The sequence below is a fragment of the Solanum verrucosum genome, unplaced genomic scaffold (genome assembly GCF_900185275.1).
Source record: "Solanum verrucosum unplaced genomic scaffold, falcon-dt-bn FXZP01000282.1, whole genome shotgun sequence".
Lineage (NCBI taxonomy): Eukaryota > Viridiplantae > Streptophyta > Magnoliopsida > Solanales > Solanaceae > Solanum > Solanum verrucosum.
Genome location: NW_026020198.1, coordinates 310,075 through 325,596, shown reverse-complemented (window position 1 = coordinate 325,596; position 15,522 = coordinate 310,075). Strand labels below are relative to the sequence as shown.

At 28.8% G+C, this 15,522-nt stretch overlaps 2 protein-coding genes across 2 annotated transcripts in view; both read left to right on the top strand.

Annotated features, from left to right (window-relative positions):
• LOC125829951 (G-type lectin S-receptor-like serine/threonine-protein kinase At4g27290) overlaps positions 1–15,522 on the top strand; it is a 320,066-nt gene that overhangs the window by 107,905 nt on the left and 196,639 nt on the right. The window lies entirely within an intron of this gene.
• On the top strand, positions 263–3,671 carry LOC125829953 (probable xyloglucan glycosyltransferase 12). The gene is made up of 5 exons (XM_049509182.1): positions 263–1,362; positions 1,465–1,773; positions 1,899–2,189; positions 2,284–2,397; positions 2,503–3,671. Exons 1-5 carry the CDS (start codon positions 571–573, stop codon positions 3,223–3,225), a joined length of 2,229 nt encoding a protein of 742 aa, XP_049365139.1. The 5' UTR covers positions 263–570; the 3' UTR covers positions 3,226–3,671.

The window sequence follows — 15,522 nt, the reverse complement described above, 5'->3', positions numbered from 1 at the left end:
CACTCTGGTAATTTTTTATTTTTTTTTATATATATAAAAATAAAGAGTGGTGGTATTGAAAGAAAAAAGAACAACGTGCTGTCAAATTTTTCTTTTGAGATATTTGATTTTACAAAAATCAAAGACGTGTTGCACTGTTACCATAACAAAAATTGTGAAAGTTTTTTTTTTTTTTTTTTGCAAGCTGTAATCCAAGGGGCTGTTTGTACTGCTTTCTTTAACTAAATCATATCATTACATTATAGCTCTTTTTTTCACTCTTATTATATGGTCCTCTCTCTCTCTCTCTACATTCAATGTACTGTTTTGCAAATTTTCATATTCCCTTTATAAACCTCTGTGTGTGTGTGTGAGTGTGTATTTTTGTGTCTCTCTGTGTCTGCCTTTTCTTATCTCTTCTCTTTCTGGACTCTGAAATGAGTTCAAGAATTCAAAAATCCAACACCCTTTAGTTTTTTCCATCTGGGTTTACTAGCATTGTGTTGATTTGAGGTGAAAAACAGATAAAGATTCAATCTTTACAGTTTTTAAGTGATTTTCCCATCTGGGTCTGTTTCAAGAATCTCAACAATGGCACCTTCTTTTACCTGGTGGGGTAAAGAAACCCATAGGGGTACACCAGTAGTAGTAAAAATGGAGAATCCAAACAATTGGTCAATGGTTGAGCTTGAAGGACCATCAGAAGATGATTTCTTGTTACCAAACGATGATGTTTCTTCAATGTCTCCTTATAAACGTGAAAAAGTCAGAAACAAGAATGCTAAACAGCTTACATGGGTTCTTCTTCTTAAGGCTCATAAGGCTGCAGGTTGTTTAACTTCTATAGCATCAGCATTGTTCAGCTTAGCCTCCGTCGTAAGCCGCCGTGTCGCTGCCGGTCGGACTGATTCTACCGACAACAGCTCCACTGAGAATCCGGCTGTCAAGAACCGGTTCTATACTTGCATAAAGATCTTTCTTTGGTTGTCGGTAATCTTGTTAGGGTTTGAAATAGCAGCTTATTTCAAAGGCTGGTACTTTAGTGCATCAGATCTTCAATTACAGTATTTGTACTCGTTGGATTTTCATACATTTGCTAATCCATTAGCTGTGCAAAGTGTTTTTGATTGGGTTTACTCAAAATGGGTGTTGATTAGGGTGGAGTATCTTGCTCCTCCTCTTCAATTTTTAGCTAATGGTTGCATTGTCCTTTTTCTTATCCAAAGTGTGGATAGATTAGTACTATGTTTAGGGTGTTTTTGGGTTAAAATGAAGAAGATTAAGCCAATAGCAAAAGACGGTGCAATGGATCTGGAGTCTGGTGATGGTAGTGGTTATTACCCTATGGTACTAGTTCAGATCCCCATGTGTAATGAAAAAGAGGTAAACTTTAGTAATTTTTTTGTCTTTCCAAGATTTTGTGTTTAATTGTTTATCAAGAACTCATTTTTATGCGGTGGGAATTGTTATTATTATTATTATCAGGTTTATCAGCAATCCATTGGTGCTGTGTGTTGTTTGGAGTGGCCTAAATCAAGATTGTTGATTCAAGTTCTTGATGATTCTGATGATCCAATTACTCAGACATTGATCAATGAAGAGGTTCGTAAGTGGCAGAAGGAAGGTGCTAATATCATATACAGGCATAGAGTGATCAGAGAGGGTTATAAAGCTGGAAATCTTAAGTCAGCTATGAATTGCAGCTATGTCAAAGACTATGAATTTGTTACCATTTTCGATGCTGATTTCCAGCCTATGCCTGATTTTCTTAAAAGAACTGTCCCTTATTTTAAGGTATTGATTACCTTCATATGTGATAATTTCAAGTAATTGTGTATGGTTTGTGTTATATGCTATCACTTTAGTGTAGAATGTGCTAATGATGTGAGTGGTTTGTTTTTTTTGATATTGAATTGTAGGATAATGAGGACATAGGATTGGTTCAAGCAAGATGGTCTTTTGTGAACAAGGATGAAAATCTACTTACAAGATTGCAGCACGTTAATTTGGCTTTTCATTTTGAAGTGGAGCAGCAGGTGAATGGTATTTTTCTGAATTTCTTTGGCTTTAATGGGACTGCTGGAGTATGGAGGATCAAGGCATTAGAAGAATCTGGTGGTTGGTTGGAGCGGACGACCGTTGAAGATATGGACATTGCAGTCAGAGCTCATCTCCATGGGTGGAAATTTATATTTCTCAATGATGTAGAGGTAAATTCACTGCAAAAGCTTTCCTTTCGAGTATTGCTTTATTGGAAGTAGTTGCTTTGTTTTGAGCCTAAAGAAGAATTTGTTGATACTTCAGTGTCAGTGTGAGTTACCGGAATCATATGAAGCGTATAGGAAGCAGCAACATAGATGGCATTCGGGGCCAATGCAGTTGTTTCGTGTCTGTTTACCTGCCATCATTAAATCAAAGGTATTGGAATGCTTCCATTCAAGTGATCTCCAGTTTAATTTGTTAAGTTTTAGCATATTTGGATGTTGTGCCTAGCAATAATGCTTGCAATTTGGTTGGATGCAGATAAGCATATGGAAGAAGGGCAATTTGATATTTCTTTTCTTCCTTTTGAGGAAATTGATATTGCCATTTTATTCATTCACTCTGTTTTGCATAATCCTCCCAATGACGATGTTCATTCCTGAGGCGACGCTCCCATCATGGGTTGTCTCTTACGTCCCTGCTACCATGTCATTTCTCAATATACTTCCGTCACCTAAATCTTTCCCATTCATCGTGCCATACCTTCTATTCGAGAACACCATGTCCGTTACCAAGTTTAATGCCATGGTCTCTGGCCTCTTCCAACTAGGAAGTGCATACGAATGGGTAGTCACCAAGAAATCAGGACGTTCCTCTGAGGGTGATCTTGCTTCGTTAGCTGAGGAAAAACCAAAACACCAGCGAGTTGCTTCGGAAGAATGGACAGCGACTAAGAAATCAGGACATTCCTCTGAGGGCAATCTTACTTTGTTGGTCGATGGGAAACCAAAACACCAACGAGGTGTTTCAGTGCCTGATTTGGAGGAACTAAGAGAGGAAATTAAAGAGAAGGAGAAGAAGGCGTCAAGGAAGAAGAAGCACAACAGAATATACACAAAAGAATTGGCTTTAGCTTTCTTGCTGTTGACAGCTTCACTAAGGAGCCTACTATCAGCTCAAGGAATCCACTTTTACTTCTTGCTGTTTCAAGGTATATCATTCCTGCTCGTTGGCCTAGACTTGATCGGTGAGCAGGTCGATTAAATCTTTCATAGCTTAGGGATAAATATTAGTTCAACTGAAAAAGTCAAGTTGGAAACTAGATGCTGAACCTGACCTTTGGTACATTACTGTAAATGAGAAGAGCAAGCAATGGGGGAAAATTGTGGAGAGTTGAGTGCACTTATATCGCCTCCGCGAACCGTTGGAAACCCTTAAAGATGATGAAGCAAAGTTACATTAGAGCAGATGGTTGAGCAAATGCAACATCTTTGAATAGAGAAAACCATTAAGAATGGTGAATAGTGTTCATTTTAAGCAACCCCCCTCCCACTCTTTCATGTAATTTCTTTATCTTCTGAATTCTTTTTTTTTCTTCTTTCTTTTGGCTATATTCTTTTGTAAGAAGAATTTGTCTTTGAAACATTAAACAAGGAATTTAGTGGAAGTTGAATAGAGTATAGCAAGCATGCAGCTTTTTTTCACACATAAATCTCCCTTGGTTCATTTCTTGTTTGGAGAATCTCTCAGGAGGAGTATTATGTAGCCAAAAGATTGTACATTTTTTCATAACTAGGAGTATTATAGTGTCTTTTGAGCTGCATCTTTGTGACATTGTTCTTCCAAAGTTCATGTTATGCCCAAGTTTTTTATCTGGTCTTTTGACATACACAATCTGAACTTTATTCCGGCAAATGTATGATACTCCATGTTATTCGGGCAAATGACATGTGCTATTTTTCTAGTAAAAATAGCAAATATTAGTGAAATAGTTTTATGTGTTGTTTGAAAGTAAGTTTTTACGTAACTGGTAAAGTTGTTCCATGATTAGGTCATAGATTGAAGATGTGAAACAATCCTTAGTAGAAATGTAAGGAGAAATTATATGCAATAGATCTTTGTGGTTAGATTTAAGTGTTGTTTGAAGGGGAGTTTTTGCGTGTCATAGATTGAAGATGTGAAATGTAATCTTTTGTAGAAACATAAGGTAAATCTACGCAGAATAGACCCTGATCCAAGTTAGAGGTGTGCAAACTTATTCAAACAAATATTTCCCCCCGTCCACTTTCATTTGTCACGTTGTGTCTTTGAAAGTCAATTTGACTAATTGTCAAAGTTAAATTAGATTATATTAATTCAATATTTTAAACAAAAAATTTAGATATTCAAAAATTATACGAAAAGTACTATAAGTTACAATTTTTTCTATATTAATATGATGAAAAAAATATTGTAAAACAATTTTTTATAGTTTGACTCTAAAAAGAAAATCATGTTTGGGCTTGGGACTTTCATGTTGGAGGTCTCAAGTTCGAAACCCCTTGCCAGCGAAAGCAAGGGGTTTGCCTTCTGGGTCGAGCTCGTCGCACCGGGCTTGCCTAGTGCGGGTTACCTCTCCTATGTGGTTTGCGAGCATTGCATAAGAGCGGGGGTATTACCCTGTGCGCACCCAAAGGATAGCGACTGCGAATTTCCCTTGTCATAAAAAAAATAAAAAAAATCATTACGATTAAAAGCGGACGGAGGGAATAAGTAATTTAGCTTGAACTTCCAATAATACCCCTATTAGAGATAAATTTAAGAAGGAATGTGAGGGTCTAGAATCCATTTGTCTCTTTTGTTACTTTTTATTTTTCTTCGGAGTTAGAAAAACGCCGACAAAGAGTAGATTTAATATAGTCAACTCTGCATTCTCATTAACTTTTTTTATTTGTATCTTTTAGTGAAATTGCATACAATAATTTATTTAAAAAAAAAAAAAATCTATGATCTTGGACCTTTATTCTAATTAGGAAATAATTAATCACGCTGGTTATCGTTGACATAAATGCAAATTTCGGCGGAATAATTGGAAAGGAATTCATCTATTATTACACCTTTCGTCTCAAATTATCTGACGAACGTCAATTATCTCAAACTATTTTTTTTTATTTTTAAATTTAGCATATAGTTAATATCTTTTTATTTTATCCTTAATAATTTTATATGCTAACTCCGCCATAATCATTGTGCAAGGGAAGATTTTTTTAAATAATTGAATGTGTAGGCGAGCTTTATGTGTAGTACTACGTTAAATGCAGCACGTTATTCGAGTATTTCTTCTTTTATTTACTCTTTTCGTTCACTCTTAATTGTCATAAACAAGAACTTTGATTAATATTTTATGGTATATTTTTTCATCATATTGATATGTAAAAAATTACAATTTATAGTACTTTTTATATAATTTTTGAATTTTTTTTTGTTTCAAAGATCGAATTAATGTAATATAATTTAACTTTAAAAATTATTCAAATTCACTTTTGAAAAGCGTAACATAACAACTAGAAATGAATGGAAGAAGTATTTATTTTTAGATAAAAACTTTTGTCGTTCCTATTTACATGCCGTCTTTATTAAATATAAATATTTTTTTAATACTTATCATTTCACAAATCAAATACACAAATAATTGTACTATTCTTCTTATTTTACCCTGAGAGTTATTAGCATTGAAACTATGAATTTGACCAATATAAAAAAATTAAATAATTAATTTATGTTCATCGGTCAATTTAATTAATTAAAATAAAATCTTGACTTCATATATTTATTAAAAGTTTATTTTATTAAATTAATTTTATACGTTAACTTAAAATTTTAAGTTCCTGTACTTTATATAGTTATTTAATGACAGAAAGGTAGGATTATAAATTTTACAGGTAGGCCACTAATTAATAGATGGCCGTCCTTAACCTAATTCTTCTGCCATTTACTCAATGCAGTGGTTACAAACTACAGTAAACAATTCCTATAAATTCACAACTAAACATTAAATTATTATGACTTTATTTTGAGAAAAATAATCAAAATGGTCCTTAGTGTATGTGTAATGCTTTATTTTGATCCTTGATGTATTTCAATTATGATCTTCAACGCATAATAAAAGTTTCATTTTGATCCTTAATATATTTCACTTGATTGAAATGTGCTTTAATTATAGTAAAAACTGTTCATTTTAGTCTCTTATCCTAAATTTAACAGATTTACTAAAAAAAAAGTTATATTTAATTATGAACCCATGTGACTAACTAAATTCACCGTTGATGTATTCTTTGTTGGCTCCAAAGAAAATTTCATCAAATCTAACACTATTTTCTTTACATTCTCTAACAAAATTTATTATTTTCTTTTGTTTAAAACAGAAATGGGTATTACGTTAGTAGACTAATATTTTTAAAAAGAAAAAATAGAAAATTTTGTCGGAGAAACTAGAGAAAATGTGTTAGATTTTACGGAGTTCTTTTCTTTGAAGCTAACAAAAAAGACAACAATGGTAAATTTTGTTAGTCACGTAGGGTCTATAATAAAATTTAACACTTTTTTTTAAAAAAAAATCTGATTGGTTTAGGGTAAAGGATCAAAATGAACATCTTTTGTCATATATTGAGGATCATTTCAATCAAGTGAAATATATTGAAGACCAAAAAGAATACATTTGTTATATATTTAGGACTATTTCAATCCTCACCCATATCAACATGGATTGTGGTGCACTGGTGGGAGTGCTTCACCCTTAACCAGAGGTCTTAAGTTCGAGCCTTTGGTATGGAGAAAATCATATTGGAAGTGTCACCCTCAAATGGGTCTTGCAATGCGCGATCCAACCGATTTAGTCGGAGCTCCAATATGGACTCTGAACACCAAATAAAAAAATAAAAAAAAGAACTATTTCAATCAAATGAAATACATTAAAGACCAAAATAAAGTATTACTATTTTAGTCATTTTCTCACTTTTTTTAATACATAAGTATGAGATTTTGCATATTACTATATATTAGAAGACTCTAGGAATGACTACCATTGTGTCAATAAGATCTCTACAAATGTCCACTATATTTATAAAATATATAAGTGGGTCCCACCACCTTCCACTTAATACTACATATTATATATTATTAATTATTATACTATAAATCACTACTAATATCCAATATATTTATCAAACTATATAATGGGCCCCACCACCTTCCACTTAAATACTACATATTATATATTAATTACTATACTATAAATGACTTAAATACTCCATATTATCTATTACAATAATTAACAATTATTTGACACTTTAAATTCTATCAATGCCATATAAATTAGGATAAAAAACCTAACATATAATATTTAAATATATTTAAAAATAATATAAGTAATACTATACATTACAATAATTAACAGCTTAATTATTTAAAACTTATATAAAAAATTTAATTGACTCTCTAAATTCTATTAGTACCACATAAAATGGATTATATAATAAACATATATTGTTTGAAATTGATGAAAAAGAAACAATAAATTACAATAATTAATTAAAAAAAATAGTCCACTCCAAAAAATCTATCAATTAACAACATATATTGTTTGAAATTGACGAAAAAGAAACTATAAATTACAATAATTAACAAAATAAATCTCTCGACTCCAACAAACCTATCAATTAATGCCACATAAATTGGGACATGGCAAATAACATATAGTATTAAAAAATTAGGTTCAAAATGTACTAAAAAAATACAATAATTAACAACTTAATATATTAAAGAGACATAAAAAAGGGTTAATATTTGAAATTCTGCATCTGCCACATAAATTAGAACAAAGAGAGTAATAAATATTACTTTCAAAATTATGTTAAAAAAAAGTACTGCAAATCACAATAGCTAACAATTTAAAATATTTTTAAAATCATATAAAAATTTCAATAACTTCTCAAATTCCATAATATGACATAAATTTTTTAAAAAAAGTGTTATAAATCATAATAAATAGTACAATATTTAAACTACTTTAAAAGCATTATAAATTGTAATAAATAATACAACAATTTAAATTACTTAAAATTTAACGACTTAATTTTTTTTTAAAATGTATTAAGATTTTGGTTAATTGTCAAAACTTTACATGTGCCACATAAATTGGGACATGGACAGTCACACATATTTTTAAAAAAAAATTACATTAAAAGTATTCTATCAATTAACAACATATATTGTTTGAAATTGACGAAAAAGAAACTATAAATTACAATAATTAACAAAATAAATCTCTCGACTCCAACAAATCTATCAATTAATGCCACATAAATTGGGACATGGCAAATAACAGATATTATTAAAAAATTAGGTTCAAAATGTACTATAGAATACAATAATTAACAAATTAATATATTAAAGAGACATATAAAAAATGGTTAATATTTGAAATTCTGCATCTGCCACATAAATTATAACAAATAGAGTAATAAATATTATTTTCAAAATTATGTAAAAAAAAAAAAGTGCTACAAATCACAATAGCTAACAATTTAAAATATTTTTAAAATCATATAAAAATTTCAATAACTTCTCAAATTCCATAATATAACACTTAAATACTACATATTATATATTAATTACTATACTATAAATGACTTAAATACTCCATATTATCTATTACAATAATTAATAATTATTTGACACTTTAAATTCTATCAAGGCCATATAAATTAGGATAAAAAACCTAACATATAATATTTAAATATATTTAAAAAAACTATAAGTAATACTATACATTACAATAATTAACAGCTTAATTATTTAAAACTCATATACAAAATTTAATTGACTCTCTAAATTCTATTGGTACCACATAAAATGGATTATATGATAAACATATATTGTTTGAAATTGACGAAAAAGAAACAATAAATTACAATAATTAATAAAAAAAAATAGTCGACGAAATTGACGAAAAACAAATTATAAATTACAATAATTAACAAAATAAATCTCTCGACTCCAAGAAATCTATCAATTAATGCCACATAAATTGGGACATGGCAAATAACATATATTATTAAAAAAATTAGGTTCAAAATGTACTATAAAATACAATAATTAACAACTTAATATATTAAAAAGACATATAAAAAATGGTTAATATTTGAAAATCTGCATCTGCCACATAAATTAGAACAAATAGAGTAATAAATATTATTTTCAAAATTATGTTAAAAAAAAAGTACTACAAATCACAATAGCTAACAATTTAAAATATTTTTAAAATCATATAAAAATTTCAATAACTTCTCAAATTCCATAACATGACATAAATTTTAAAAAAAAGTGTTATAAATCATAATATATAGTACAATATTTCAACTACTTTAAAAGTATTATAAATTGTAATAAATAATACAACAATTTAAATTACTTATTACTTAAAATTTAACGACTTAAAAATATTTTTTAAAATGTATTAAAATTTTGGTTAATTGTCAAAACTTTACATGTGCCACATAAATTGGGACATGGAGAGTCACACATATTTTTAAAAAAAAATTACATTAAAAATATTCTATCAATTAACAACATATATTGTTTGAAATTGACGAAAAAAAAACTATAAATTACAATAATTAACAAAATAAATCTCTCGACTCCAACAAATCTATCAATTAATTCCACATAAATTGGGACATGGCAAATGACATATATTATTAAAAAATTTGGTTCAAAATGTACTATAAAATACAATAATTAACAACTTAATATATTAAAGAGATATATAAAAAATGGTTAATATTTGAAATTCTACGTGTGCCACATAAATTAGAACAAACAGAGTAATAAATATTTTTTAAAAAATTATGTTAAAAAAAAGTACTACAAATCACAATAGCTAAAAATTTAAAATATTTTTAAAATCATATAAAAATTTCAATAACTTCTCAAATTCCATAATATGACATAAATTAAAATAAAAAAATAATATATATTGGGCCCCGTGCTGGCACGGGTCCTATATCTAGTTACTAATCATAAGGTTGTAAGAAAGGCTTATTCAACACCATTTTGCATTCATTAATTTATTATTTTCTTCTATTTATTTTACTTATCATATTTTATTAAACGCTCCATAAAGAAAAATATTAATCAAAAAGCAATTTAACTAATTTTTAAATATTTTTATCTTAATTAATATTACCTTTTATCACTACACTCATTATTAAATAAGATAAGAAGTATGTGCTAACTAAGTAATAAACTCCAAATTTCTCAAATCAACAATAAATACACGTTTTTCTCTTTGTCCATCTTTTCAATTTCTATTACATTAGGAGGAAATTGAAAATAACTTCTTATTATTGTGTGAGAGATTCTCATATATTTCACTACACTCTATGTCTTAATCATTCTTACTTCCATAGCTCATTTTTACTTAATCTGCATTTGATTAGACACATTTCTTAAAAATATATTAAAAAATAATTATGAATAAAAATGGACAAACACTACAATAAAAATAATTTTTAGAGGCAATAAATATAGACATTAAAGAGTGCTAAAGTCTTTACGGCATTAGTTAAGTGTCATTAGAATCAATGTCGCGGGACATATACAAAGAGTGCTAATTGCCGCCAAAATACATATTTAGCGGCAATCAAGCTATTCCGTTAATTAATTGCCGCTAATAATCATTTTTGACGTAGTGAAATGAAGTAATAACAAATTTGAGTTAAAAAATCATAAAATGTCAAGATAAGTTTTCAATGTTATTCATCGAGTCAAATGATTAATAATAGCAAATAAAAATATATTTAATTTAATTTCATAAGTAAAGTATGAAGAGGATAATGTATATCTAATCTTACACTATCTTTGAGAAAAAAAATCAATAATAGCGACAATAATTATAATGCTTTAACTACAAATAACTTACGAATCTAATCATTGGCAGAAAATGTTATGCAAAAGTAAAATTATACTCTTTTCGTTCACTTTTATTTATTTATTAATTTAATAGTTCAAAGTGTACGAATAAAAATGAACAGGAACGAATTAATCATGTAATTAATGAGTTTGTTGCTGGAGGGTAATTAGATGGAGGTCTTAATTAGTACTAGTACTGTGAGTGTAACACTCTCATCAAATGAACATGAATATCAACATGACTGCATTTAATATAAATATCAAAAAGAAGGGTCACTAATATTATTTATGTGGTGTTTGGTGTCACAACCTACTTGCTTTTATGTGACTTGTTAACTACCTCATATATTATTATTTTTTTTTTCTAAATATTTCTTGAGTACTTTATTTTGTTTTTTGTAAAAGAAATTTAGTTTTTTCATTTGTCTTTATTAATAATGGTTGAGCTAGGTGATTTTTTGTTTGTTTTATTAGTTAACAAACTTCCCTGATATCCGTGAATTTGACACGTAAATAGTGACGTGCCTTTATTATAATATAGGGATTATAATATATTTGCATACATAAATTGCCAATTCATCATATCTTCCATGTTACTTGTCACAGATATCATATACTATATATTAAATATTATTATATTATATATAAAACTCGAGTGAACACTCCAAATAGTTATAACTCGAACTAATGTCACCATCGATCATTGTTCTGTTTAACTTGTGACCTTCATGTTTATTTTCTGACAAAAATGACTAATGTTAGAACAAAATAATATGATAATCGATGTATAAGAAATTATAAAAATAATATTATTAGTATGGATGAAGATAAATTTATATTAATATTATCTTACTTCAAATATAAGATATAAGATAAACTTAAAATAAAAATAATGAAATAGCACTTTAGCTGAATTTGAACTCAAGTCTCACAAGTGGTTCATCTAGCTTGTACCAGCTACACAATGACACTCTTATGCTCCTCATGTATACATTGTTAATTATATCTGTCAGTTCTTGAAAATACATAAATATATATACATAATTTTTCGAACTTAACAAGTACACGTACACCCACCTATAACACTGGATCCACCTCTGCTCTCATTTTGTTTAGAATATTCTATTTTTAATTGTATCTCTCCTTTTACTATTTCTTGATAACTTTTTCATATATCAAATGAATCTATAATAGTTTTATGAGAAATAATACGAAATATTCATCATTATTAGAAATAAAATAGATTATCATAATATTAATTATTAAACATGCATGTAGCTTTGATCAATTAGTTTACTTGTCTTTTATCTCACGTGGAACAACTTATCTCTTGAGAAATGATAGAAATTGACTAATGTCTTGACGAGGTCCTAGGGAAGATTTGAAAAAAAAAAACAAACATAACACGTGTATCTAGACAAGCATGTTCTAACGTATTTAATTTTTATTGAAAAAAAATCTTATCATTAGTTATGTAGTCAATTATCAATGCACATATAATAACTGATTTTCCTAATTTCATATTTTTCAAAACTTACGATCTTTGGAAAGTTGTATCAAACATTTTTTTATCTCTCCCCTCACGAGCTTCGGCTTTTGCTATTTTAGTGATTCGAACTTACAAAATACAGATTAAAAGTGAGGGGTGTTTATCACTCGAATAACTCTTTTTTATTATCTCGAACATCCGCAACAATTCAACTTGAAAATAAGATTATGGTTTGTTTGGTTTCATGTGACATGTCCTACGAATAAAGAAATTAGATGGCTATATAACCTTGAATTTCCCTAATGTTTCCATCGCAATTGAGGTGATCTGCCGGCTTCTTATAACAACATATGGTAGTCATCTGGTATGGAAGATGAAATAAATAAGAATATTTGAAATTATTATTATTATTTTTATATGAAATAGTAATTTTATCATTTTTTAGTATAAATAATAATTTCAGAATAAACTAATACCTCATATTAAATATGAAATAAAATTAATTTTAAATTTTATTTTGAGATTATTATCTCAAACAACCAGAAAGTGTATTATTATTCGAGGGTAATTCTAAATGGCCAGAAAATTTTGTCAGAATTTGATCAAAAATTTAAAAAGTCTATAATATTTTTTTTATTTTAAAATAAACTAATCTCTTTTCCATTTTTTAATTAGAAGGTATTAAAATTTAATCAAATTCTAGCAAAAATTTTTAGCCAATTTTTTTTTTTCCTTATTCGAAAATGGACTTTGGAACCGCACCCACCCGACATGGATGTGTGGACTGGCTTTAACATTTTAGTTGTTAAATTTTGTGTCTATCCATGTGAGTGACTTCAAATTTTCAAAAAAAATTACTACAAGGAAAATCTTTACTTTTGGCAAAAGGCTTTGGAAGGGGGAATGGATAAGAATGAACATTTACAACAATGAAATCGTGTCATTATTTTACTACAAAAATTCCAATAGCCAAATAAAAACGTTGCTTTTGAGTTGGGGAAAATTAAGCGTATGTTCTAGTGGTATAATTTAGAATTTGTATAATTTGGTTTCTAATTATATAAATTTAGAATTTTCGTAATTTAATAAATTCAGAATTTATATATGCGTACCTTAGCTTGTATATAATTATCTTATTTATACATTTGATTTATATAAGTTCTGAAAAATTCCTAATTAGTACTCCTATATATATAGAATCTATATATATTTAGTCTGTTTGTATATTGACAAGCGAATTATACAAATGACAACAGAATTATATAGAGCAAATGAAACTATAGTGATAGAGCGTAATTAGGCAAATTATAGTGAAAAAGGCTTATTAAATTTAATCTCTTTGTTATTTATGAAATTTCCTCCATTTGTGAAAAAGAATAATAGTTAAAGTTAAATTTAAAGAAATTAAAATCGTGCTTAAGATAACACTATATCATAAAGTGTATGGATAGAGTATCTAGAGATGGCAATGGAGCGGTGCGGGGCGAGTTGAGCTTAACCCGTAAAACTTTTAACCCTCCCTGCTTCACTCAGCATAACAATCTTTTTTATTTTCAACTCGCCTCACCCCGCCTCGCATAATATTAGACATACTTTAATAGATGACGACATAAAATTTTGTTTTATAGAGCGCAATTGGGAAGCATGTAAGAAATCATATTAGTTTTGATTGAACCATTTTCATTTTCATGTACTATTTTAAATATTTTTAGTAACTTAAAGAAACTCTCTTAGTAAATAATGTTCTATCAATCTTAAAGCATGTAAAAAGTTAAAATTAAATTTAAAACCGTAGAGACCCCCAACTCACCCCACATTAATTTTTAAAAAACTCACTTCAACCCATCCGGATTCCTTCCCACCACGCACAACCTTAAATTTGCCCCACCCCACATAGCCCTAACTCAACCCTGCTCCGCATCCATCCCCGTCCCATTGCCATCCTTAACATGTATCTCATAAAATATGTACAAGTTTCATTGAAATACAGTAGCATACAAGTGATTTTTGATGGAGAATAGGGCTGATTTCGTGAGAATTACATACTGTGTGTGTTGGGCTGTGTGGGACACAACGCTACTGGGCTATTTGGTACTTATGTTGGAAAGTTACTCAATTCAGTTTCAGTATGTTAAGGCGCATGGCAGCAAACAGGCCTAAGTTGTTAGCTTTGAAGAATTGCAATTTATAGTATTTTTTGTATAATTTTTAAATATTTAAATTTTAAATTTTAAAATTTGAACTAAGATAATTTAATTTAACTTTAAGAATTAGTCCCTTACTTTCACATATAGCCACTCAAAAATAGTCTAATTATTCTCCATAGCTATAGTTTGATAATTACAATTCGTAGCTACATGTTATAGGGAGGAGGGAGGCGAGCTAGACAGGGAGAGATAGGAGAGCGAGACTAGGCAAGAGGCGAGTGAGAGAATGCAAAGAGTGGGAGAGAGGTGAATTGTATATGTATATCGGTTAGATAATTATATATTATACATTTGCATTTGTATATATGGCAAGTGAGATTAGGAGAGGGAGGAGAGAGGCGAGCGAGAGAGGACAACAATTTGTATAGTTCGCATCTCGTTTGTATAATTTGCAGGTACGTTTGTATTATTCACGTGTTTTTGTATAATTGAGTAATATAAAGTATGGAATTATACAAATATAGTAAAACTCGAAATAACAAATTGATACAAACATAAATATATGAACTTTAAACAATTATACAAATTACATTATATAAATCATATTATACAAAATCCAAAAACTATACGTTTATACAAACTTTAAAAAGTTATACACAAAATGATTGAATGTATATGATGACAAAACTGAAAAACCAAAGGAAATCATCGTCATATACAAATACAAACAATCATATACAAATACAAATCAAACAAAGAATTGTTAGCTGCAAATTATACATATATAAACGTGGCTAATTATACAAACTCAAGCCAACCCATGTAATTAATGTATAAGGTTAGTCGCGAGCGGTAATTATAGCAAACTATAGCTATGATGAGTAATTAAGTACTATAAGTTTGCTTAACCGCGTACTTCTCCCAAATTATCGCTTACAAAGTAAAGTGTGACAAGTAAAAGTGAATCGAGGAAGT

What these genes read in the sequence shown, in the direction of transcription:
- LOC125829953 (XM_049509182.1), top strand. Translation starts at nt 571, where the DNA reads ATGGCACCTTCTTTTACCTGGTGGGGTAAAGAAACCCATAGGGGTACA. An exon ending in CCATGTGTAATGAAAAAGAG is followed by an intron (nt 1,363 to 1,464) that starts GTAAACTTTAGT and finishes TATTATTATCAG; the next exon opens with GTTTATCAGCAATCCATTGG. An exon ending in TATTTCTCAATGATGTAGAG is followed by an intron (nt 2,190 to 2,283) that starts GTAAATTCACTG and finishes TTGATACTTCAG; the next exon opens with TGTCAGTGTGAGTTACCGGA.